The sequence below is a fragment of the Aquarana catesbeiana genome, linkage group LG01 (assembly GCF_042186555.1).
Source record: "Aquarana catesbeiana isolate 2022-GZ linkage group LG01, ASM4218655v1, whole genome shotgun sequence".
Taxonomy (NCBI): domain Eukaryota; kingdom Metazoa; phylum Chordata; class Amphibia; order Anura; family Ranidae; genus Aquarana; species Aquarana catesbeiana.
The window spans coordinates 401,602,010-401,630,000 of NC_133324.1; the positions used below are offsets into that span (position 1 = coordinate 401,602,010).

The following is a 27,991-nucleotide window of genomic DNA, read 5'->3' on the forward strand; positions in this document are numbered from 1 at the left end:
AGGACAAACAGAGTTGTATTGCAACATCCAACGGACAATACACTTCGAAGAAGCCCAATCATGGAAAGCACAGAAAGAAAGTGATTATATAGCTTAAATCGTATTCCTTATTAAAAATCTTTAAAATCAAACTACTTAAATTGTGCTTCCAAAGAAACTAGAACAACTGCATCTAATATCTCTTGTATTGATTCAGCAGCTGTCTGTTCTATATGTAGGGGGTATATTTAGGTAGAGCACATACCGTATTTATTGGCATATATCACACACACCTTCATTTTAAGAAGGAAGTTTCAGGAAAAAAAAACTTACATTTTTAAAAAAAGAAATTTTCAAGCAAAATAAGTGTCAGTGCCCATCAATGCAGCCTTGTCGGTGCCCATCAATGCAGCCTTGTCGGTGCCCATCAATTCAGCCTTGTTGGTGCCCATCAATGCAGCCTTGTTGGTGCCCATCAGTGCAGCCTTGTCGGTGCCCATCAATGCAGCCTTGTCGGTGCCCATCAATGCAGCCTGATCAGTGCCGGATTACACAGAAGGATCTCCTTTTTCCTCGGCACTCGCAGTCAGACAGCCCTGTCTCCTGGATCCTATGATAGACAGCACACTGGTCCAATGCCGAGGCATGTGACATCTGTCCTAGGAGCCGGGCCAGGCGGTGGGTCTATGTGTGACTGTGAGCGCTGAGTAAACAGGAGATCCCGACTCTGTAATCCGGCGGCCACACAAACGCACACACACACACCCTCCGAGGCAGCCCAGGTAAAATATCGGCGTATAACATGCACACATGATTTTCCCTCTGTTTTCAGAGGGGAAAAGTGCGTGTTATATGCCGATAAATACGGTATTTATTTTTTTTCTTACTGGTTACTTTTACATCTGTACTAAGGTTACATAGATGAGATCCAGCAGTCTATGCACGTGATTGTAGGCATAGCTTCATTCCCCTATATTTTGCAAAACCTCCCTTTCATGCTTAGTTTTGTAAGCTTAGAGACCTGACAAATATTTTGTCCCAACTGTTCACACGTTTAGACTTTAGGCCATGTAGAATATGCTAGTGGGGCAGCTGGCTGCAAAAGATAAGTGCCAGTTTGAAAATGACAGCCCATTTGCAAGTATGTTATGTCCCTTGAATTGGTTAAAATGCATTTTGTGTGTACGTTTAAGACCTAAAGGTGGCCATTTATTTGTGTTTTTGGTCATTTATCGGCAAACAATACAGCTAGTTAACGCTGGCATTAGTTTGTCACGTAAAAGCAAAAGTTGTCCATAGACATAAGATATCATTCGCACACATTGTAAAAGGCAATTTTTTTAACAGCGGAGTGAAGATGCATGCTTTTATAGCCCCCTCCTAACTCTGGGCAACAGTGGGATTTGGTCACTGCTAAAGCAGCTGGTCATTTCTCTATCTTTTCCTAAATGCATACTTAAAAGGAGAACCTATTGCCCGACTCTAGGAAACTGATCAGACATGGCAATAATCATGTAAAAGGGTGCTCTAAAGTGAACCTGTTCCTTACCCATGTAGGACAAAACAACAGGTTCACTTTAATGCTGGTCCTTATAGCCACTTAAACATACTTTCTTTTTGCTCCACAGCTGCGCAGTTCTCCCCAAGTAATAAAGTGACATATCTGACACTTCTACATATGGGAGAGTATGTTGCAACACTTTCCTTTCCACATGATGGCAGTGGTGCTTGGCAAATATCCTTATAGACACCCCTTGTTTGTTATGTGGGGTTCGGGAGAGAGTCTTTGGTCCTGTGTAATCGCCAGGTCATGCCTAAGAGCTAAACTTCAAGGAAAAGTAGTGGGGAATGCAAAAGAGTGGGGCACTGGCATTAAAGTAGACCTGTTATCAATATTTACCCATGTGCCTTTGTATTGGCCAGTTTACAATCTCAGCACATAACCTTACTGTGTTCTGCATGTGCTGAGGACATGCCAAATTCACAATTTTGAAGTCCCAGCTTTCTAGGTTTTTTTTTTTGTTTTTTTTTATATTTTTTTTTTAGTTGATATAAGACCCTCCATCCTTTGATCTTTTCAAGCTGTGTGTTGTTGGCTTGATTATTAAAAAAAATAAATAAATAAACTATTCCACAATTTTTTTTAACTTTTGACTTTTTTATTTTTAGAGATTAATTTATATATGTATGTATTTTTTAATTGGTTTCATGGTTTTTATTTGTGGGTTTGTGTAGCACATTCACATGATTTTTGGACAGCCATGAAAATCTTAGTGTGTGTATATATGTATGTGTGTGTGTGTGTGTGTATATATATATATATATATATATATATATATATATATATATATATATATATATATATATATATACACGCACGTGCATACCCAATAAAGAGGGCCCGGCTATAAAATTGACTTTTTCCTAACTTATTCATTTCTTTTTGTATTACTGTATTCACCACAATACAGGTGTTTTATGTGTTTACATTTTGGTGCAGATGCCTCTGCACTGACATTTCTCACATCACTGTTTATATATGCTTCTTTAGGAGGAAGATGAGGTTCCTGATGATGAAACTCTAAACCAGATGATTGCACGGCATGAAGAGGAGTTTGACCTTTTTATGGTAAACAGATTGGAAATTGCATTTATTGTGGCCTCTGCAATATATGAAATTATGAGATAACGTTACTGTCTGCTATGCAGCTAGCTATTCATTAGTAATTATTGCCAAATCTTTCATGATTAAAACATTTTTTACAACATCATGGGTCAAAATTACATTTTATCGGTATGTCTGCTTTAGCCTAGACTGGTAAGATAAGAGTAAATTCAATTATCATATGGTAGTTCTTGCTCTTACCATACCATTTTGGAGAGGTCTCAGTTTTTCGATGGTAGAGCAGTTTAGTTCTCTTGGTAAATAACCTTTTATAAAATATGTTTCTATGCAAGAACACTTAATATTGCCTTGACTTTTTAACCCAACCTTGCATTTCAGTCATTGGGAGTCAGTATATGCCAAGCTTGTGCTGCCCTGGCCATGACCGCTATGGAAGGAGTGGCCATGTGCTGCTGATGAAATGAGATATAAAGAATCAATCACAAAGACAGCCGTTTGATTTATTTAATTTGCTACTTTCACACAGGCATAATATAGCCTTTTGTAAAGGGGAATTACTAATTGTATACCTTAGTCTATATAGTCTATTTATTAGGGAAGCAAGAATGATCCATTAGATTGCACTCTACATGGAACCAAGTACACCAGCTTTTCTTCAGAACAGAGATTGTTTCCATATTTATGACTTAGACTGCACAGGGTCACTTTATCATGGCATCATTTATGAAACAAACTTCCATATACTTACTTTTTATTAGCTGTGATTTTTCTAATTTACTGTAAGTTATAAGTACTGTGAGTGTAAAATGTAACCAATTGAGTGAACCAGTGTTTAGTGTTCATGAACTGTAAGTCATGCTGCCACCTGAAGAAGAGGACCTTAGACACAAAAAAAAAAAAAACTTGGGGCCATAACTCCTTCTCTATCCATCTTGTCTATTTTCACCTACTCATAAGCAGGCAAAATCCAGAGAGTCTCTGCAGTCAGATATTAGGAGCAAATTTTCTTAATTCGCATAAAATTGGTAATCTCACTATGACAGCCTTGCAACTGCCATGTCTCAGCAGAGCCGTACTTGGATGCACTTTATTTATAAGAGCAGGACTCTGCTTCAGGTATCATGTGCACATCGGTTGGAGTCACAATTTTAAGCCTGTAACGACGATTATTTACAGTCAAAGCTCCCCACGTTCTTGCATTGTGGGGCTAGACGAACACCCATTTAAAGTTGTGTTAGTACCCTGTGGCATGTATGATGGCCTGACACCCCTGTTCCCACTTGGTAATGTCTGGTACTATATGAAAACGGGTCATCTTTTAACCTTCAGTAAACCTGGAGAATGGCCTGTGCTCGGTTTGAAGTGTACACGGTCATTGTGACTCCTATTACCCATTGTCTGTGGTGGAAACCGTGACCTCTCTCAAGCCTCTCTATGTTGGCTATTGCTAATTACATTATGACAGAAAACTTTTACTCTACTATGGAGGGATTTATATTGCAGTATTCCTAGCTCATGTAGTTTGGTGGATAGGGCTCTGTATACTTTCACCCATCACCTTGTGGAATCAAACTCTAATACACCAATCCTGGAAGCCTTAGTCTTAGAGCCTTCTGTGGATTAGGACTTGGCATCAATAACTTTATCCTTCCATTGTGAGGTCTCAGCATGACTTTTAAGTCTCTGGCTGCCTTATACCATCAAAAGACAATGGTTGCTTAAAATTCACAGGGTGACATTGGCCGGTTCAATAAAAACCCGCCGGCATTCGGCACGTGTGTATGACAGCCGGTTCTGCAGAAGCGTGCTGTCCCCCTGTCAGATCACAATAGCCCCATGGGAAAATAGCTGTACTAGCGTTGGATCCTTCGTACAGTGGCTTTGACCGGAGCGTGCAGTTTTTTCTTGGTTTTACTCTGGTGAGGTAGCTCACACTCTACTAATGCTTCAGGCGCTGCTTGCAGCGGGCCCATTGATGCGGCTGACATCTGCAGGCTGGAATCATGTGTCCCTTTGTTCCTTGAATTGATCCCATTTTTGGAGTCTTTCCTGGCTCTGTTGGGTGTGGCTGGCTCATTGCTTTCTTCCTTCTTCGCAGTCATGCACAACACTGTTTTAGTGGCGAATGTACCTTTTAGGACCCAATTGAGCATTCTGTTCATGTAGACATCCATGTTGCAGTTTTGGAGCTTCTGAATCAAGGTGTCATTGTCCCAGTTCCTGTGTCAGAGGGGTTTCAGGGGCTTTACCCCAAAATGTTTAGTTTCCAATTCCAAAGGGGTCAGCCACCCCATCTTGGATCTTAAATCACTGAATATTTTCATTTGATTTCAGAAAATCTGCATGGCATCCACCACGTCTGTCATCACCTTTCTTCACGTCCTGGCTCTTGTGTACGTAAATGACTCATACCTGCATCTTTCCAGTGCACCAGGGTTTTCTACACTTTTTGCTTTACTTCCCTTGCATATGGGCTGTCATAGTTCATGGCCCTGCCATATGAGCTGTCATATGTGCCCAGTTGTTCACAAAGGTGTTGGCCTAAGTACTACCCCTGCTTCACATTCTCGGCTTGGTGAGTTCTTATTTCACACATATTTGGAAGTTCCTTATGACATATGTGCTAGCCTGTTTGACTGGGAAAAGGTTCTGTGCAGAGGAATTTTGTCTCCTGATTAACATCCTGGAGCTTCGGGTGATTTAGGTGTCTCTGCATTATTGGACCTTACTGCTTTAGGGTTCACCTGATCTGAAAACAATTGGACAGTGCCACAGCAAAGGCATTCATTATTCAACTGCCTATGGCAAGAGGGGTAGAACGAATCCTGTCCTGGCTAGAACTTCATGTTTCAGCTTTTTCTGTCATATACTTCCATGACTCGGACAAGTGGCAAGTAGACTTCATGAACCAGCAAGTGTTTGACTCTAGGGGAGTTGTCCCTATACCCAGAGCTGTTCTAGGATCTGTGTCAAAGGTGGAGAATGCCAGCTATGAACCTCCTGGCCTTCAGGTTCAACACACTGAACAGGTTTGTCTCCAGGTACAGGGTTTTTCCTAGTGGATGCTCTGGTGGCTCCATCGGTACACCCTGATCTTTGCCTTTTTTCTTCTGAAATTTCTCATTTGTCTGCTTCACAGGATTGAGATAGAGGGCATTCTGGTGTTCCTCATTGCTGCAGATTGGTCCAGGCGTACGTGGTATTATGACCTGGTAAAACTCCTAGAGGATGCATTGTGTGCTCTTCCAGATTGTTCACATGTTCTGTCTCCAGGACCAACTTTTCATCTTTCTTCAGTCACTGCTTATAACAGTATGGTTGTTGAAGCCCAAAGTCTATCATTACATGTGGAATGCATACAGTATGTCACCCGATGCGGATCTCTGGGCCTCCATCTTAGGAGATTCGCTATGGGACAAATACTCTCCATCCCGCATCTGGATCTGGATCAACAATTGGTTCTCATTTTTTGTTTAGGACCTTTAAACAGGGTGTCTCCCATGTAGCCCCCCTTGTTCCACTATGACTCTGTAGCATCTAAATCTGGTTCTTTGTTGTTAAGAAACCTCTATTTGAACCCATTAGAAAAATTCCTCTCTGCTCTGACAAAGTGGGGGTTGTTATAGCCATCACTTCTGCAAGGCAAGTGTCTGAACTGGCAACCATATCTGGTTTTGCAAAAGGACAAGGTTATCTTGAGGGCCCTGAACTTCCTTCCTAACCTAGGTAGTTTTTGCCTTTTACCTCACCAGGACAATGTACTTCTGTCTCATTGTCCGGCACCAGGTCACCAAAAAAAATACCCCTCTGCTACCTGAATGTGGTTTGGGCTATTCATTTCTCAGCCACTGCTTTCTTCAGAAACATAGGTTTCCTTTTCTTGTCATTCCGGATGGTCCCCGTAATGGTACACCAGCTTCTCAATTCACTGTCTCTAGGTGGCTTATAGCCTTTAGGATTGGATTCCACCCTTTTCCTGCCAAAGTTCACTCTACTGGAGCAGTGAGTGCTTCTTAAAGGGGACCTTCACCCAAAAGGGGAAGTTCCACTTGTTTGCCTCCCCCCTTCTCTCTCCAGCATCATTGCCAGGTTTTTTTTAGTTAAGATCCCAGCACCTGGACCCAAAGCGCATTTGCAGAATTGGCTTGGGTGAGGACAGCGCTGGATCCCTGGACAGGTTAGTATCCTTATATTTAAAGTCAGCAGCTGCAGTATTTATAGCTGCTGACTTTATTTTTTTTTTTTTGCACTTCAGCAATTTCTCCTTCCCCAAAAAATTGTCTTTTCAGCCCTCTGACAGGGAAATGGATCTTGTGTCAAGCTCCACCAAAGCAAAAGCTTTTTATTTGTGTTACATCACATACTTGTACATCAGTCTCTCAGCACAGTGTGGTTTTCTCTCCAAGCCAAGGCACTGTGAAGACAGTACCCTGTATAAAGGATCAGCTTAATTAGGCCGACATTGGCTTTAGAAAGAACATTTTCTCCCTTGCTTCTTAACTCCAGGGGTACAAAATCCTAGTTTTATCCAGTAGTGCACATACTGCCTTTCCCCTGAGTTTTAAATCCCAGAAAAATGTAAACACCTTCCTCTCACAGCACCAGACTACAGTTTGATGAAAAAACTTCTACATAAAAGGATTTTTATAGAACAATAACCTAGTTGAAGTTAAGCTGGTGAATCATTTTGGTACAGCCAGCCAGCTGTTTGTTCTTTATTTGTTTTTTGTTTTTTCTTCTTATGGCCATCCACCTGCCATTGCATAGCAAAACCCACTGACCGCACTAGGTCTGTTTGTTTTTTTTATTACCAATGGTGGTGTTGTATGTTAAATTACTTTTTAGTTTTGAACAATCTGGAAATCGTCTTATGCGTAACCTTACTTGTATTTTCTTTCTCATGCAGCGTATGGATCTAGATCGCCGCAGGGAAGATGCCCGAAATCCAAACCGCAAGCCACGTTTGATGGAAGAAGATGATCTTCCCTCTTGGATCATCAAGGATGATGCTGAAGTTGAACGTCTCACTTGTGAAGAAGAGGAGGAGAAAATATTTGGCAGAGGATCACGCCAACGGAGGGATGTAGATTATAGTGACGCCCTTACAGACAAACAGTGGCTCAGAGTAAGTTTGAGTGTTTTTGTTATGCCTGCTCATTTCTAGTGATCTGATGTGGTAGCGAATTACCCCGCGTGTTAGCTTTGTAACTCCTTTAAAAATTTGATAGTGGGTACCTTCTGGGAAAAATCTAGACTTTACTTTAAAACAGAGGTGAAAATTTGGAGGATGTTCCATATTTATACAAACAATAGATAAGCTGCTGGTTAAATAGAAGCTGCCGCAATTGCACATAGAGAATATGCTTCCACAGCTATGATGCCTTGAGCCTTGATAGTGGTTTTTGCAGATGTTGAGCTGAAATACAGACCCCATCATGATTTAATTGTCTGAAAGAATTTCTGTTTGTGTGGTTTTAAACGATATCCTTATTTTCCAAAAATCATCCAAACACATCCGCTAAATGGCCCTGTAATCTATTTTTCTTGAAATAGTTTTTTACTGTGTTTTTCTGCCTCCTTGTAACATCCTCCATGAGCTCACAAACCCCTTTTTTTCTACCTCACTTCCTTTTTTTAGGCATGAGCAGTGCACGTTGGTTGCTGTCATGTGCAGTGCTCTTTATGTGCTACAACCCCCATAATCTATCTTAGGAGCGAGCAAGTGATGGCTACCTTCCTACATCCAATGGGATCATGAAGAATTAATGTAGCCACCCGCATTTCAAGGGTTTCTAAATTTGCATTAACAAGTTTATCTAATCTTTGAAATTTGGTTATTGTGGAATTGATGGTAAATGGCTAGATAAGGTTCCTCGTTGTCTTAAACCTTTACAGTTAATTTTGTCGTATAACTGTTTGGCAAATGTTTGAAACTTTCGCACAGGAAATAGACCGTTTAAACGAAACTTACTGTTTAAGTATGCTGTTATAAAAAATATTGCTGGTGTAGATATTCTCTTACTGCTGTCCATGTTTTCTTTAAAGATCAGTAGATTTGTAAATGAGTTCCGACGTCCCAACTGTTTAGTCTTCGTTTGAGATGTTTTTGCCTTAGGCCTTGTTCACACGGGATGTTTGAACTGTGCCCGTGCAGAGCCGTGTTTTACCAGCATGGTGATGCACAGGTGTTACACGCATTCCCATCCTGGCACGGAGATGCACACTGTCTATTGGGACACAGAGGCTGCACAGACACAGCCACTGCTCCAAATGTGTCATTTATGTGGGTGCACAGCCTGAATGCACCTGAGTGAGTTCGAGGACACACAGAAGTCATACTAGGAGCAGCGGCCATGTCTGTGCAGGCGCTGTGTCACAATTGATACGAAGGGGACTGCTTGCACAAGGATATTTCCAGTTCTATTTCAGTATAGGTTTAACTACTAATGGATAATAACTGCAAGGAATACCTTTTGTCTTATAGCTACTCTATCAGATTTTGGTCAGGAAATGCACTTGCCTTCCATTTTTTAAAATACACCTGTATTCCTTTATAAATGGTTTTGCTGATAACTTAAGGAGTGGTTATTGAAATCTTACCCGAATGTGTTCTTTAAATGGTTTTGTTGATGACCAAAAAACTGCTTATTGGAATCCTGTCCAAATTCAGCACAACAGTTTTGCTACTTTGGATAATTGTTCAATTCCCCAAAACCTGGGATTTTCTTCTAGTATCTCTGCAATTTTTGCTCTCACTGGACGATGTAGCTGTACCCCTCTCACTATTCTCAAAGAAAATTCAGCTGTGCAGAGAGGAAGATACAATGTTGCAAAGTATTTTTAAAGCTGAACTCCAACTTTCTTTTCAATAGAACTAAATGAAATAATCAATCCCAGCATAGAACATACCTGTGTACCATGTTGCTCTGTTGTCTGCAGATTAGGGGTCGACTGATCTTGTTTTTTCAGGGCCGATACCGATTTTTCATCCACCTTTCACGCCAATATCCGGTGCTGATATTCTGTACATCACTGTCACCTCCCACCCAGATGCAGCGTTTCACTTGCCACTGTCGCCTGCCATCCAGATGCAGCATGTCACTTACCACTGTCGCCTGCCACCCAGATGCAGTATGTCACTTGCCACCAGATGCAGCGTGTCACTTGCCACCGTCACCTGCCACCCATATGCAGCTTGTCACGATCACCTGCCACCCATGTGCATCATGTCACGGTGACCTGCCACCCATGTGCATCATGTCACGGTGACCTGCCACCCATGTGCATCATGTCACGGTGACCTGCCACCCATGTGCATCATGTCACGGTGACCTGCCACCCATGTGCATCATGTCACGGTGACCTGCCACCCATGTGCAGCATGTCACGGTGACCTGCCACCCATGTGCAGCATGTCACGGTGACCTGCCACCCATGTGCAGCATGTCACGGTGACCTGCCACCCATGTGCAGCATGTCACGGTGACCTGCCACCCATGTGCAGCATGTCACGGTGACCTGCCACCCATGTGCAGCATGTCACGGTGACCTGCCACCCATGTGCAGCATGTCACGGTGACCTGCCACCCATGTGCAGCATGTCACGGTGACCTGCCACCCATGTGCAGCATGTCACGGTGACCTGCCACCCATGTGCAGCATGTCACGGTGACCTGCCACCCATGTGCAGCATGTCACGGTGACCTGCCACCCATGTGCAGCATGTCACGGTGACCTGCCACCCATGTGCAGCATGTCACGGTGACCTGCCACCCATGTGCAGCATGTCACGGTGACCTGCCACCCATGTGCAGCATGTCACGGTGACCTGCCACCCATGTGCAGCATGTCACGGTGACCTGCCACCCATGTGCAGCATGTCACGGTGACCTGCCACCCATGTGCAGCATGTCGCGGTGACCTGCCACCCATGTGCAGCTTGTCGCGTTGACCTGCCACCCATATGCAGCTTGTATATATGCAGCATGTCACGGTCCCCTGCCACCCAGATGCATCATGTCACGGTCCCCTGCCACCCATATGCAGCTTGTATATATGCATCATGTCACGGTCACCTGCCACCCAGATGCATCATGTCACGGTCACCTGCCACCCATATGCAGCTTGTATATATGCAGCATGTCACGGTCACCTGCCACCCATATGCAGCATGTCACGGTCACCTGCCAACCATATGCAGCATGTCACGGTGACCTGCCACCCTTATGCAGCATGTCACGGTGACCTGCCACTAGAGCTGCACATTTAATCGTCAAGAATCGTTATTGCGATCTTGACTAAAGTGTTTCACAATTCTCTCTATGCAAAGAATTCTCTCTGCTCTTCTGAAGCCACAGCCCTCAAAAGAAAGGAAGAGAAAAACCTGGAGGTCTTCCAAGAAACAAAACATTCTTTATCAGTTGAACTTAAGTATAAACATTGTAACAATTTGTCAATGGAATAGACTTTGTGTGTAAGTGAAAAAAGTTTAACCACTTAAACACTAAACCTTTTTCTGACATTTGTGGGTTTCAAGTTTAAATAATTTTATTTTTTTTTGCTAGAAAATTACTTACAACCCCCAAACATATATATTTTTTTAGTAGACACCCTAGAGAATAAAACGGTGGTTGTTGCAATATTTTATGTCACACTGTATTTGCGCAGCGGTCTTTCAAATGCAATTTTTTGGAAAAAATTACTTTAATGAATTAAAAAAAAAAAATCTAACCAATAAAGTTAGCCCATATGCAGCATGTCACGGTCACCTGCCACCCATATGCAGCATGTCAGGGTTACCTGCCACTCATTTGCAGCATGTCACGGTTACCTGCCACTCATTTGCAGCATGTCACGGTTACCTGCCACTCATATGCAGCATGTCACGGTGACCTGCCACCCATATGCAGCATGTCACGGTGACCTGCCACCCATATGCAGCATGTCACGGTGACCTGCCACCCATATGCAGCATGTCACGGTGACCTGCCACCCATATGCAGCATGTCACGGTGACCTGCCACCCATATGCAGCATGTCACGGTGACCTGCCACCCATATGCAGCATGTCACGGTGACCTGCCACCCATATGCAGCATGTCACGGTGACCTGCCACCCATATGCAGCATGTCACGGTGACCTGCCACCCATATGCAGCATGTCACGGTGACCTGCCACCCATATGCAGCATGTCACGGTGACCTGCCACCCATATGCAGCATGTCACGGTGACCTGCCACCCATATGCAGCATGTCACGGTGACCTGCCACCCATATGCAGCATGTCACGGTGACCTGCCACCCATATGCAGCATGTCACGGTGACCTGCCACCCATATGCATCATGTCACGGTGACCTGCCACTGTCCCTTCCACAGCTAATTCCTGCAGCAGCTAGAGTCTATAACACTCCCCTTTGTAGTCTTTCAAGACTCTGCAAATGATGTAACTTTCTTCACAGCTCTGATGGTGGGTGGGATTGGATATATCCTAATTAGCATTCAATCACTCCCAGTCACACCTACAGGAAGTGTCCAAACCTCCCAAGCCCCGCCCCACAGATTACAGCATTATTTAAGAAGGAAACCGCTTCATAAACACACATCCACAGCCTGTTCTGAAAGCTAACTGGGCTGCTGCTGGGCAGGATTGAATGGATCACAATTAGAATTCAATCCTGCCCAGTTAAATATGCTGACCAATGTGAACAGGGAAAATTGTTTAAGAGAAACTTCTGATGAAAATTGGGTCTGGGAAGTCCAAGCCACATCCCACATGTGAAAATTTGCAAATGGAAGTAGCCCCAGGGATTCTATGGGCATGGGAGGTAAAGCCAGACATACAGCAGTATAAAAAAGTACAAAACGTATTGAAAAAGACATAAGATATTCAGAAATGTGCAAATATTTATACAAAAATAAAGAAATGACACGAATGATAAACACCAACAATTGATATACACTTGAGGTCTAGACCTGTAGTCGACCCAAATGTGTTATCACATTTGGGTCGACTACAGGTCTAGACCTCATGTGTATATCAGTCAGTCGTTGCTGTTTTATCATTCGTGCCATTTCCCCATGACTAAGCTCTGCCCCCCGAAGCTTAGTCACAGGGAGGAGTTTCATCAGAAACCTACTATATACACCTAAGGAGGTAAGTTGCACACAAACTGACAGTGGGGTTATGATTAATCTACATGCACAATACATCTGTTTTGGGGAGGAAAAGCTGGAGGAGTTCTTTATTTAAAAAAAACAACTTTTTGATTTTGTTTGTACTGGACTCCTGGCCAGTTACTACATCCTTGTTGTTCATATACAACCATTAAGGGTCGGTTCACACTGGGGCGACTTGGGATCCGACTTGTACGCCCTCAAGTCGCCCCAAGTCGCCCCAAGTCGCTTTGTATTTAGATTAACATGGTAGGCAATGGGAGCGTCTTAATTGACACTACTGAAGTCGCTCCGACTTCAGAAAAGGTTCCTGTACTACTTCTATCCGACTTGTAGGCGACTTGTACCCATTCAACTCAATGTAAGTCGCCTGCAAGTCGGATCTCTCTGTAAAGTCAAGCGACTTTGCAGAGAAAACCCCTCCCTCCCCCCCTCCCTCCCAGAGAGGTGATTGGCCACAGGCAAAGTCGCCTGTCATGGAGGCGACTTCAAGTCGCCTCGTAATTTGCCGAAGTCGCGCTAAAGTCGCGCTGAAGCCGCGTTGAAGTCGCGGTACAAAGTCGCGCTAAAGTCGTGTTGCCCATGTGTGAACCGACCCTAAGTGCTGTTGTTATATTTTTGTAATAGCCACATACAGTATCTCACAAAAGTGAGTACACCCCTCACATTTTTTTAAAATATTTTATTATATCTTTTCATGTGACAACACTGAAGAAATTACACTTTACTACAATGTAAAGTAGTGAGTGTACAGCTTGTATAACAGTGTAAATTTGCTGTCCCCTCAAAATAACTCAACACACAGGTCTAAACCGTTGGCAACAAAAGTAAGTACACCCCTAAGTGAAAATGTCCAAATGGGTCCAGAGTGTCAATATTTTGTGTGGCCACCATTATTTTCCAGCACTGCCTTTAAGTGGATGTAAACCCACTCTCATCATTTCTAAATTACTTCCATAGTGCTGATCTATAAGGATATACATGCCTCCTGCATGTATCCTTACCTGTCAAATATCTCCCCTTTAGCTGTTTGGAGCCCTGCAATACTCCGGATTCTGTGGGCAGGTCTGTTGTAAAGGGCTCGGTGGGAACTTCTGCTGCTCTCGTGTATTATGCCCCATAATCACTAACATTCCGTCAAAACCCAGAAAAGTCATCACATGACTTCAGCATGCTGAGGTGAGGAGCAGCCAATCCTGGGAGAGCTGGAGAAGAACGGAGGGGAGATGTGAAATACACAGACTGCCTCTCTCACACTTGTGCATGAGATAAGGAAATCGCCTGTCAATCACAGCAAGGGGGAAGAACAGACACCTACTTCTCTGTGTCTGTTTTTTTTCTTACTGAAGAAAGATAAGAGGATTGCTCAGAGCTGGATTAATGCTTCGTGGCAAGACTGGGCACCCCTGCTGTAACAAATATGAGTCTTAATTTAAAAAAAAAAAATTTGGGGGTGGGGGGGGTTACATCCACTTTAACCCTCTTGGGCATGATGTTCACCAGAGCTTCAAAGGTTGCCACTGGAGTCCTCTTCCACTCCTCCATGATGACATCACGGAGCTGGTGGATGTTAGAGACCTTGCGCTCCTCCACCCTCCGTTTGAGGATGCCCCACAGATGCTTAATAGGGTTTAGGTCTGGAGACATGCTTGGCCAGTCCATCACCTTTACCCTCAGCTTCTTTAGCAAGGCAGTGGTCGTCTTGGAGGTGTGTTTGGGGTCGTTTATCATGTCAAAATACTGCCCTGCGGCCCAGTCTCCGAAGGGAGGGGATCATGCTCTGCTTCAATATGTCACAGTACATGTTGGCATTCATGGTTCCCTCAATGAACAGTAGCTCCCCAGTGCCGGCAGCACTCATGCAGCCCCAGACCATGACACTTCCACCACCATGCTCGACTGTAGGCAAGACGCACTTGTCTTTGTACTCCTCGTCTGGCCGCCACACACGCTTGACACCATCTGAACCAAATACGTTTATCTTGGTTTCATCTGACCACAGGACACACAGGAAATTAATCCATGTCCTTAGTCTGCTTGTCTTCAGCAAACTGTTTGCGGGCTTTCTTGTGCATCATCTATAGAAGAGGCTTCCTTCTGGGACGACAGCCATGCAGACCAATTTGGTGCAGTGTGCGGCGTATGGTCTGAGCACTGACAGGCTGGCCCCCCACTCCCTCAACCTCTGCAGCAATGCTGGCAGCACTCGTACATCTATTTCCCTAAAGACAACTTCTGGATATGACGCTAAGCGCGTGTACTCAATTTTTTGGGCTAACCATGGCGAGGCCTGTTCTGAGTGGAACATGTCCCGTTAAACTGCTCTATGATCTTGGCCACCGTGCTGCAGCTCCGTTTCAGGATCTTGGCAAACTTCTTCTAGCCTAGGCCATCTTTATGTAGAGCAACAATTTGTTTTTTTAGATCCTTTGTCCTTAGTTCTTTGCCACGAGGTGGCAGGTTGAACTTTCAGTGTCCAGTATGAGAGAGTGAGAGCGATAACACCAAATTTATCACACCTGCTCCCCATTTACACCTGAGACCTTGTAACACTAACGAGTCACATGACATCAGGGAGAGAATATGGCTAATTGGGCCCAATTTGGAAATTTTCACTTAGGGGTGTACTCACTTTTGTTGCCAGCAGTGTAGACATTAATGGCTGTGTGTTGAGTTATTTTGAGGGGACAGCAAATTTACACTGTTATAAAAGCTCTATACTCACTACTTTGCATTGTAGCAAAGTGTAATTTCTTCAGTGTTGTCACATGAAAAGGTATAATAAAATATTTACAAACATGTGAGGGGGTATACTCACTCTTGTGAGATACTGTATATGTGTTCTTGTGTTTGTGCTGTGAGCACTCTCGTAGCACAGAGACTGGGCTGTCAGTGACAGCTTCCAGGTCTCTACTAACAATTGGAACCCAGTGGAATTGTATTCTGATCATATGGTCACTTTGATAGCCTCTGATTGGCCACAGTGATCATTCAATCTGTCAACCAGAAGAAACAAAACAAACCATGCTCTCATAACCCCCAGAAAAATTAGTGTCATCAAAGCATAAATAAACCTAAATAAACCAACTAAAGTGCTCAGTGCAAAGAAACTCCAAAAGTAGTTAAAAGGTGAAGCCAAAAAGAAATTGAGCACGCTCACTAGCGATCTGTGACCCCTTTTTTTCAAAGAAAGTCACAAAACTCTTTATAGGTCCCCAACTGGCAGTCCCTCACAACCAAGACTTTGATTTGAACTCTTTATTCCATCCAGTAGAGAATCCCATACATATGGATAAATGGATACCAGCATACATACATTGGTGCTCCTGCGCCTTGAAGAGACTCTATAATTAGCTCAGTAACACGAAGAGGGAGATAAAGCAGCCTCTCATAGTGTAGTATTTTCCATTCATTAAATGGTTAAAATTGCACTTTCAAGAGAAATACTCAGGCATTGAAATTAAATTAAAAACGCTGGTTTACACTCCATCTGCATTCCAAATACCGAAAGTGACGTGTCATGGAAAGAGCCACAGGAATTTTTATTGAAATTTACCCATACAAAAGAAAACTAAAAATAAGACATCAAGGCTCAGGGAGCCCAAAAAACAAAAAGATCATTAAATAAAATCTCAGCCTAGTTTCCTGTACAAGGTTTTATATTTAGGGTCATTGCGATTGTTGAGGTTAGCGTCAGTGTGTTTAGGTAGGACAGAAAAACAAATTGTTTCTTGGCCCTACTACAGGTACAAACCGCAGATCATACATTATGTGGTATCGCCTTGATATTCTGGTTGATTTACTAAAGGCAAATAGTGTTTGCACTTTATAGTGCAGCTGCTCCAGAACTTAGGAAATTAAGTAAACCTTTACTTTGCAAGGGGAAAAAAAAAACAAAATATAATTTTTGCTTGCACAAGATTGGATGACAGAGGTCCGCAGAGTTTCATCCCATTTACTAAGCTCTGGAGTAACTGCACTTGCAGAGTACAACTGCACTTACAAAGTGCACAGACTATTTGTCTTTAGTAAATTAACCCCTATGTGTTTTAGTCTCATACATTCAGGTGATTGGACACTGGCAAGATTTTGAGGACACAACCCAACCCCCAGCGTGCGCTTCCTCTATAAACATACCGAAGTAGTGTATCTGGATTGGTGCAACCTCTGTAAAATACTGGGAACCGTACCCGGAACCCATGCTGTGGGGATGTCTTGTCATGTTACCTCGGCAATGGATCCTGCACGGGTTGTCAAGTTAGCAGCAGGGTGCTATATGGGTCCAGGGCCGTGGTCCATCCTAATGGAAGCCAGTCCCTGAAGACCCCTTCGGGAGTATGCTTTCCGTGATGGGCAAAGCGTGGACATTATATACAGTCCAACTACTCCATGAACTGGTAAGACAAGGTCACCCTGTATATTTGACTAATACTGTTTAAAACTGATATGCTTGCTTTAGCTGATTTAGACTCTGAGCATAAAAGAAAGGACATTGAATTAGTCCTGGAGGAAGCTGAAGCTGCAGAAGATTTCTCTAACCTACACTATCACTATACTTAAGAGGGAACATCCCAAAATATACTAGCTAATGTTGAAAAGCTTGCAGCCTTTGTCAAAGTCTTGACATTTTAGAAGTATACTCTCCTCCGTTGCGCCATGCCTCTTTGAGCACAAAGAAACCCATTAAGCCTTGAAAAGTATTCCCTGTTCACAGCACGATATAATGGGCTGTCTATGATGATTGGGAAACTCCTTACTCTCAAAAATCTTTGCTGAACTCTATTAAGTTGAAAGTTTACAAAGAAATGGGCTATTCCTGTGGTTGACTTTGCAGTCTCTGTCCTAAACAAACATCTCACTGTACCCATTGAAAATGTTCATCTTTTAAAGACTCTGCAAACAGATAATTTGAGACAATGCTAAATTCTATCTTCACCCTGGCAGGCCCAGTCCTGCAACCAGATTTTGCTATTTCAGTATTTTAAGCGACTCGGACCAAGATAATGAACAAACCAACATGACCCTGTTTTTCAGGATCGTGCAGTTGCAGAGTAATTACAATTTCTTCTATTGGCTCTTCTTTTTTGCGTACGCAGAACAACTAATAAGACAGATATCCATAATGGCTCTTATGTCAGTTCATGTGCACATGATTCTCAGGCTAAAAGCTTGGACAGCTGAACCTGCCTGCAAATGGTACCTCAGGCACACGCCTTTTCAAGAAAGATGCCCGTTTGGAGAGACACTTGACATTCTCATTAAAGAATTTGCAAGTGGAAAAGATTTGCTTCCTCAGAGAAAAGTAATAAAACCCTCCTTTTCAGGTTTTTCTACCTCCTGTAAATGTGGAGTACCTTTACACTCCTCCCAGGCTTCAAGTTCAAAAATATAAGTTTGCCCCTCAATCCAGCACAAGGCCTGGCCCAAAAAGGGCACTTGAAGAGGCGCACACTTAAGAGTGGGGGGATGCCTGCTGCAGTGTGCATCTCAGTGGATTGCAGACATCCCAGACATATGGATTCAATAGGTGGTTTCAAAGAGTTACAAATTAGTCCAGAACTCGACCTCCTCGCTTCATTCTGTCAAAGTGCCTAAATAACTGACTTAAAGACAGTCAGATTTGCAAAAGGTCCAGGGTAGTTCCACCAATACCACCACAGTGCAGATTCAAGGGGTTCTACTAAAACTTGTCCATGATATCAAAGTCCAACTAAGGTATCCATCCTATCCTGGACTTCAACTCCCTCAGCAAATTCCTTTACCTAGGATGTTGAGGAAACTAGCACTATCTTCCAGATCCTTCTTAGAGCTCAGGCGACTAATTGTCTAGACAACCTTCTCCTGAATGAAGCATCCCCCTTTGTATCTTGAAGCAAATGTGCAATGACTATTCACCTTCCTAAGACCTTTAACTGGGCGGTCAGCTTCAAAAATCTGTTCTACAGCCTTCCATTTGCCTCATATATCTGGATTTAATTCTAGATACATCTCAAGAAAAGATCTTTCTTTCAAAAGTAGTACTCCTCCACTGTGATTCAACAGAAATCTTGCATTGAGATTCACCATGAGAGTTCTAGGACCTAGTAACAGTGTCCTTCAAGTGCATGAAAACTGATGGGAAAACTGCACAGATTTGACTTGCAGAGACATGAGTTTATATCAGTTTTCATGCGCATCAGTTATGTGCCCTGTTCACACCAATGTTGATGTCATGTCCATTCTTTTCCCATGCAGAAAACTGCATACATGTTGCAGATTCCTGCGTAGAAAAAAATATGCACGTGATACCAGTGTTGTGGTCTGAACAGGGCACATAGAGAACAGTTGTTTTGGGGGGTTTTTGTGCCCTTGCAGAATGCGCGCAGAAACACTGACCTCTGCACCATGATGTGAACGAGGCCGAAAAACATTTCAAACTAAACCTTATATCAAGTTAAAAGCAGATTCTTTCTCTGAATTTACCCATGCCTATCTACTTACAAGAAATTCCTTGTCCAGACAGATCACCACAATTGGAAAATTCTCACAACCAACAGCAGGTTGGTCAGGCTGGGGAGTAGTCTCTCAGTCCTTGACGGTCCAAGGAACATGGTCAACGGAGGAGGCTAAACTCCCCAACAACACCTTGGAGCTCTGAGCTGTCAGGATATCTCTACTGCACTGGACCCTTCCTTTCTAAAGAGACTCCCAAATAGGGTTCATTTCTACATTGCTACCACAGTGGCATATACCAACCATCAAGAAGAGCATACAGAGCTTTGCTACATTGAATGGCACAAATCCCATTTTTTATCATGGACAGAAACTAAGTCTACGCTACCCTTCCCTGTTTCCAGACCCACAAATCCCTTAGATCTGGCATAAGATATTTTAGTTATCACCTGGGCTTAGTTAAGCTTACTTAAGTCTTCCTGTCACTGAGCATTATATCTCATCTATACCACTAAATATAGTGGGGGAAGGAGGCAAGGATTTTTTTTTGGTACCAAACTAGTCCAGAAGAATCTTGCATACTGGCCCTCCTTCAAACAAGTCTGACCAGAATCTAGCTCTCATCACCCTAATAGGGTAGGTTTTGTCCTTATCTATTACTTTAAAAGGCCTCTAGCTTTGCCTTCTCTCACAAAAACATTTATTCAAGTATTTTTCTTTAACTTCGTTCTTTCTGCCTGGCAGAAACCACCCATTTACCCATCAGGTATATTCCCTTAGAATCCCTTACCAATATAGTAACCTTTTTCTGGTAACCAGAACATCTCATATCTGGTAGATCTTTCCTGCAGAGAGCCCTTCTTCATATTTAAAAACTAATAGGTTGTGGTACACCCAAAACCATCCTTCCTTCAGGAGGTGGTTTTAGCATTCCATCTCTGACAACATTGTTCTGCTCTTCTTGTGCCCTGCTCCTAATCACCTGTAGGAAGTCTCTCTACATGGTCTAGATGTGGACCTGGAACCTAAAATCTATTTCCTCTTTTAAACATAGTCCCTGTTTGTTCTTTCCTCACACCCTGACAAAGAGCACCCAACCGCAAACCCACCATTGTTAGTTGGATAAGGTGTTTAAAAGAGAAATATGTTTTTTGTTTTTGTTTTTTTTGTTTGGTTCATACTTACCTATGTGGATGCAGCATCGGACCGATGCTGTATCTGCCCCCCGCTATCTCTGCACTGGGGTGGCTGATGTCTCGGTTTTCACAGATCCTCAAGAGGGGATCAGCGTCTCTCCTCTCTGCTTCTCCACGCTCATTGGAGCTCTGAGCTGTGGAGGGGCAGGGAGCAGCCATCTCGGTGGCTCAGCGGCTCGCTGAGACTGCAATCAATCAAGGCAGCTGGCGGTTCCAGACTTGGGAAGTTGGGATAACGCGCTGCCTCCACTAATGGCAGTGACGTCAGTGGAAAGAGCTGACTTCAGACCGCTCTCCGCTGAAAATGGCTCACAGGAGTGCAAAACAAATTGCACTCCCGTGACCCAGAGGAGATGCCCAGCCTAAAAAGCTCAGGCTGGACTTCTCCTTTAATCACTAGAGCCTATGCTGAAAACCAAACACCACCTCACAAGCTGGTATGAGCATACCCCACCACAAAAGTTGGAGCAACCTGGGCTTTTAGGCATCAAGCCAAGTGTATGTTCTACATTCTGCTGATGCACCATTCGACTACAAAGTTCTTGCAGAGGCACTTTGAGCCTGGGTAATTTTTGCCCCAGTTGCTAGACCTGTTGGCACAGTTCTGTTGCCTAGTTGTTACCCACCCATATATTGCTGTGGGATGTCCCATAGTGTGTGAATAAGTTACCTGTGTCCGGGTTCACAGAGATATATCCAACAAAGCATCCCAGACGACATGTCTCCAACCAGCTACATGCCCTCTACAAATTCTGACAGATTACCAAAGCACAGTTCAATAAACCCTACCTGGCCCATTTTAGGAATGCTCAACTGCATGGTCTACCTTAAATATGTTGCATTGAGAGAGAGGTGCACCTCACTCCTGCAGGAAGATGCCATCACTGGATGTGTTTGCCTGCAGTGTAGGTATCTCCTTTTGGGAATAGAGTACTTTCCTTCAGCCTATTTGGGACCTGAACCTTCTCAAGTTAGGTCTATGCGCTATGGATGATTTAAGGTTTCTCCTGACCCCTTTTTCTTGGTTCAGACGCTACCCAGGTAAATGTTTTTAGCTGTTCGACTAAGGTTTCTGCCTCTTGCTACAAAGCTGTGGATGCACCACTGAACCCGAGGCATGTCCAATGACACTTAGAACCATGTTCGATTTTAGGTTAAGCAAGTAATGCAGAGCTTTCTATCGGGCCCCTGAGACACTAATGGCTGTTTAAGTGGATGGGGATCCTGCTCATCTTCATATTCTTCTGGTGTTAAGGTGCACCAGTCTTGCATAGTATGCCTTTACACTTGCATATCCTAGCAATGGTGCCTCCGAGCATCCCCCTCCCTTAGTCAGGCTGACTTTAGGGTTGGTACCCCTGGGCTGTTTCCAGTCTCAAGGGTATTTTTGTTCATCTTTTATAATATTACACTCTGAGGTTTAACTGTCTCCCTAGATATCCTGTGTGAGATGGGTAGTCTGGTCCGGAAACCTCGTTCTTATCCTAGTATCATCCCTCCTAGGTTCCAAGGAATGAAAGTGTACAGTGAGGAGAAAAAAGTATTTGATGCCCTGCTGATTTTGTATGTTTGCCCACTAACAAAGAAATGATCAGTCTATAATTTTAGTTTATTTTAACACTTAGAGACAAAATAACAACAAAAATATCCAAAAAAAAAACGCATTTCAAAAAAGTTATAAATTAATTTGCATTTTAATGAGTGAAATAAGTATTTGACCCCATCGCAAAACATGACTAAGTACCCTTGTTGGCAATCAGAGGTCAGACGTTTCTTGTAGTTGGCCACCAGGCTTGCACACATCTCAGGAGTGATTTTGTCCCTCTGCTCTTTGCAGATCCTCCCCAAGTCATTAAGGTTTCGAGGCTGACGTTTGGTAACTCGAACCTACAGCTCCCTCCACATATTTTCTATGGGATTAAGATCTGCAGACTGGCTAGGCCACTCCAGGGCCTTATTGTGCTTCTTCTTGAGCCACTCCTTTGTTGCCTTGACTGTGTGTTTTGGGTCATTGTCATGCTGGAATTCCCATCCACGACCCATTTTCAATGTCCTGGCTGAGGGAAGGAGGTTCTCACACAAGCTTCGACAGTACGTGGCCCCATCCATCGTCCTTTTGATGCGGTGAAGTTGTTCTGTCCCCTTTGCAGAAAAACACCACCAAAGCATAATGTTTCCACCTCCATGTTTGATGGTGGGGATGGTGTTTTCAGGGTCATAGGCAGCATTCCTCCTCCTCCAAACACTGCAAGTTGAGTTGATGCCAAAGAGCTCGATTTTGGTCTCATCTGACCACAACACTTTCACCCAGTTCTCCTCTGAATCCTTCAGATGTTCATTAGCAAACTTCAGATGGGCCTGTACATGTGCTTTCTTGAGCAAGGGGACCTTGAGGGCGCTGCATTATTTCAGTCCTTCACGGCGTAGTGTGTTACCAATTGTTTTCTTGGTGACTATGGTCCCAGCTACCTTGAGATCATTGACAAGATTATCCTGTGTAGTTCTGGGCTGATTCCTCACCGTTCTCTTGGTCATAGAAACTCCACGAGGTGAGATCTTGCGTGGAGCCCCAGACCGAGGGAGATTGACAGTTATTTTGTGTTTCTTTCATTTGCAAATAATCGCACAAGCTGTTGTCACCCAATTGTCTTGTAGCCTATTCCAGCCTTGTGTAGGTCTAAAATCTTGTGCCTGACATCCTTGGACAGCTCTTTGGTCTTGGCCATGGTGGAGAGATTGGAATCTGATTGCTTCTGTGGACAGGTGTATTTTATACAGGTAACAAGCTGAGATTAGGAGCACTCCCTTTAAGAGTGTTCATAATCTCAGCTTGTTACCTTTATGGAAGACACCTGGGAGCCAGAAGTCTTGCTGACTGATGGGGAATCAAATACTTATTTCTCTCAAAATGGAAATCAATGTGGCATGCGCTCATTGTCCATTCAGATGGAGCCATTGCCCTTGGTGAATTTTTCTGTCCAGGTATGAGCAGCAGTTTAATCATCTGTAGCCTCCCATAGTTGTAGGCAGACTTCCTGTTTTTTTTACCTTAACGCATTCTCTGCATTAGGGTAAAATAATCTTTCAGAATTAGAGCCCCCTCCCCCCAAATACTTACCTAAGTATTATCCTGATCCAGTGCTGTGCCCCAGAGCAGCATTGCTGCTGTCTCTGTCCACACTTGACATGGGAGGCAACAGTGGGAGCCATTGGCTTTTGTTGCTGTCAGTCAAATCCAGTGAGGATGAAAGGTGGGGGGGTGGGGGCACTTTGTTCTATAGAGCCTGGCACAGGAGCAAACCCACTCTTTTGTCCCCATAGCAAGTGCTTGAAGAGGAGAAGCGGACGGTGTTGGTGGAGGACCCGAGAAGAGGAGGTTCAGGGCTGTTCTGTCCAATACCATTGCATGGGGCATGAAAGTATAACATGTTTTTTGTTTTAATTTAAAAAAAGAGCTTAACCCTTACAGACCACTTTTTGCTACAGTTAAGCCTATAATAAGGCTTACCTGTAGCTACCCAGGATATCTCCTAAACCTGCATGCGCCGATGTCATCAGCACATGCGCACTGAAGCAAGGGCACATATGTGCCCTTGCTGCAGTCAGTGTGCCGTTACCGGCAGCTCTCGCATGCATGCGCAGGAGTGACGTCATCACGGCTCCGGCCAATCCCAGTACCGGGGCCGCGACACCCAGAAGTAACCCCGGGAGTGATGTCGCCGGTTGGTGCTGTGTACAGGCATCGCAATGAGGGCTTCGATCTAAGGGTAAGTATTACATAATGAGCTAGTATGCTATGCATACTAGCTCATTATGCCTTTGTCTTGCAGGTGTTTTTTTTTTTTCCCCAAAGTGGGTTTACAACCACTTTAAGGACTATTCCTAGTTCCTTATAGCTCTGTCGGTGGCTGTTGACCAGCTGTTCCTGAATTCCTGTGTCCCTCAATTGACAGTGTACATTAAAGGACACAGGATTACAGTTCCCACCCTTTTTGGGTTTTTTTTTGTTTGTTTTTTTGTGGCCCTATGTGATGTTTGCTCCCAAAACTGAGGCAAGTTGGGTAGAGTAACCTTTTTCTGTTTGCTTTTCCAACTTCCTGTAGGCGAAAATGTAACCTAAATATTTCAGAATTCCTGTGTCGCTCAATGTCCTAGAAGAAATCGACATTATGAGTAAAAAAAGTTATTATTCTAAAATTGCTGAATGAATTATGCTGTGTACAAATATTGTTTGTTTATTTCACATTTGGTATTTGCGGCTTGTTTGACAATTTTTCAAAGAATGGGAGAGGAGCCCAGACAAATCTGGTAGATAGGAAAGAAACATTGGCTGTAGACTTAGCAGCAAATAAGAATGAAAAGGAGAAGACTTTGAAAAATTGCATTTTTTTTTAAAAATAACTGTTATTTGAAAGATGGATTTTTATTGATCCCATCGTATTTTTATGTAGTTTCCATGATTTGGGTAGGATTATAAATAGAAGAATTTCAAAGTAAGTTCTATTGACCTGCTGTTTCTGGATTTAGGACATCATTAAAAAATACATTTTTAAAGTGTATCTCCATCTAGGGCTGCAACTAACGATTATTGTCATAATCGATTAGTTGGCCGATTATTGTTTCGATTAATCGGTTAATAACCTTAAAAAAAAGTGTGGTGCATAATTTAGTTAATATGTAAAGTTTTAAAAAAAGGCAATTTATTCTTAAATATCTCTATGCAGTGGTGAATATAAGTAACCAACTATATGGTTAGGGAGCAAAATATCTAATCCACTCTGAGAATAACAGACAGAAGAGATATTCTGTATATACTATTAGAGGAGAGATATACTGTATATACTATTAGAGGAGAGATGTACTGTATATACTATTAAAGGGTGAATCTGGTAAATATCATCAGACTCAGAGATCTATTTTTTATTTAAAAAAACAAACAATGTCTTCCCCGACAAATGACAAAAAATGTCATTTTAAGAACGTTCGATCGATTTTCTAATTGTTAGTAGGGTCAAAATCGAATTGTCAAAGGATCTGCGGGAAAAGGTAGTTGAACTGTAAAAAAAACAGGAAAGGGATATAAAAAGATATCCAAGGAATTGAGAATGCCAATCAGCAGTGTTCAAACTCTAATCAAGAAGTGGAAAATGAGGGGTTCTGTTGAAACCAAACCACAGTCAGGTAGACCAACTAAATGTATTTATTTATTTAATTTATTTACAGTAGAGATTATTTGCTCTATTTGTACTATAAAGAGCTCATTTTAGTTCTTTTTTTAACCCCATTATGTTACTGGCCGATTAATCGATTATGAAAATAGTAATCGATTAATTTCATAATCGATTAGTTGTCGATTAATCGATTAGTTGTTTCAGCCCTATCTCCATCCAAAACTTTGTTTTAGTTTATGATTGAATGGGAAAATATTTGGGTTTTACTGCTATCTAAGGCTCCATTAGAGAAGGTTTCCCCCCTGCTTACTGTCGCGGTAACAAACTACACACACAGAAACAAAATAGTCTTTTTAGTAGAGATGGGGGAAGGCTAGAATCCTTATCAGCTTTTTATTTCTGTGTTCCTTTTTCAGATTTTCCTTCACTTCTGATCTGGTGAGTTCAATGTCGCTGTGATGAGAAGTAGGGGAACATCTCTCTCTAACAATGCCTCAAGTAGCAGTTAAAATCTAGCAAAACAAAATTTTGGCTGGACGTGCACTTAAAATAATACATGTACGAAGGCCAATCTCCACCAGAAAGCTATGGTAGACTAGATCCTGCTCATTCTTTGCCAACACCCACAGCAACACAGACTGTACACTCATTGCAGTGTGTTAAAGGATAACTAAACCTTTGTTTAAATAAAAATAAAAAACCTGTCTTACCTACCTCCTCTGTGCAGTTGGTTTTGCACAGCGTGGCCCCGATCCTCCTTTTCTGGGGTCCCTCAGCACGCTCCTGGCTCCTTCTCTTCTCGAGTGCTCAGGTGGAGAAGCGCTCTCCCTCGGGGCATTCGTGCGGGCGCACTCCCGTGTCTTGCAGCTGTGTCTATTGACACAGACAGCAGGACTCGTCCACGGCTCCTGCGTCATTGGATTTGATTGACAGCAGCAGGAGCCAATGGCTGCGCTGCTATAAATCTATCCAATCAGGATCTGAGACACCGGCTGGAGCTGGTGTGCTCGTTCTCGGTGCTGGAAAGACCGGGCTCAGGTGAGTAAAAGGGGGGGGGGGGGGGGTCTGGCGCGGTGCTGCACTATAGATGGTTTTTCACCTTAATGCATAGAATACATTAAGGTGAAAAACCACGAGGGTTTACAACCCCTTTAAGTGTATCCACAATGAAATAACCATTCTCTTTTTTTCAGCAAGTTTGAGAATCAGTTTAACTGACACCACATTGTGTACTGCCTACCATATCACTAGATGTGCTTGAATCCACCTCAACACTCCCTGCCAGTTGCAGTCACACATTTGTTAAGTGGATGGTTAGTTTAAAAAATTGTGTTTCTTTACCCTCCATTAAAGGACACAGGAACTCAGAAACCGGTTATATTGCCACCTACACTAGTTTGCCGCACTGGCAAACAGAAAAAAAAAATCATAAGCCAAGCCCTTGTGTAACCCCTCTTCTATCCAACATTACCTCAGTTTTTTGCTGGTGTCCTAGGAGGTTGAATGCCTTTTCTTCAGCTCTGCTGAAAAATTCCTTCTTTGTGGAATTTTTCATTTTAGTGATTTCGATTAAGAATCTTGCTACACCACTGGTATTTTTTCCTCGGTGACATGTACCTGATTCTTTGCTACACTGCTGTTTGAGTTGGTCTCTACATAGCACCTATCCAGCTAGGCAGCTCCTCAGCACTAGTTTTGGAGTTCATACCCAGACCCGACTGGACATATGGAGCTATCCCAAAATTTGACCTTTAGGCACTTGGCTCCGCATTGTGGTGCTTTTTTTGCCTTGATGTACTTTTAGCTGTGGAATGTTTTCCAGGTCCACAACAGTGGCACAGTCCCAATGGTGACCCTGTTTCTGAACATTTACTGAGTTAGACTAGCCTGGCTAAAGCACCAGGAGCTACCTCTCCTATTTGCACCCTTAGGTGCCTTTATAAAATTGCTCACAACTGCAGTTAAGGGTTTTGACTAAGGGATCGAACACTGACATCAACCTGCAGGGTGGATTTGCACTCTCGCCATTCTGCCTGGAGGAAGCATCCTCCCGTTGCTGCTCCTGCTTCTGAATTGCCACATAAATCTCTGGTCCAGTATCACTGCTTGCCACCTAAAACCCTCATCGGCACCAGATGCCTGTATTTTTGACTATTGAGACTTTGCTCCTCATTGGAACAGTTGCTTACTGCTACATGGTCCAACATGCCTTTTCCAAAGACACACACAGTATGACATTCATGGGTGACCATAGCCTCTACCCAACTTTGTGATTCTGGGGGCATTTACCCAGTTACCCCAAATGGAATTGATGTCCATAATCTGGAACCTGAGACTACTATTGTTACAGGGTTTTTATCATCAGAGGTTCCTTAGGGGAGAAAGGAGGTGGGGGTGCAAGCCTTTACCAT

General features: G+C 43.2%; 1 protein-coding gene across 3 annotated transcripts in view; it reads left to right on the forward strand.

Annotated features, from left to right (window-relative positions):
- Nucleotides 1–27,991, forward strand: part of SMARCA2 (SWI/SNF related BAF chromatin remodeling complex subunit ATPase 2) — a 273,379-nt gene that overhangs the window by 188,735 nt on the left and 56,653 nt on the right. For all 3 annotated transcript variants that reach the window (XM_073634901.1, XM_073634899.1, XM_073634906.1), the window contains 2 exons: nt 2,531–2,608; nt 7,512–7,730. In XM_073634901.1, the coding sequence (XP_073491002.1) occupies nt 2,531–2,608; nt 7,512–7,730 (297 nt within the window). The remainder of the gene's footprint in view (nt 1–2,530; nt 2,609–7,511; nt 7,731–27,991) is intronic.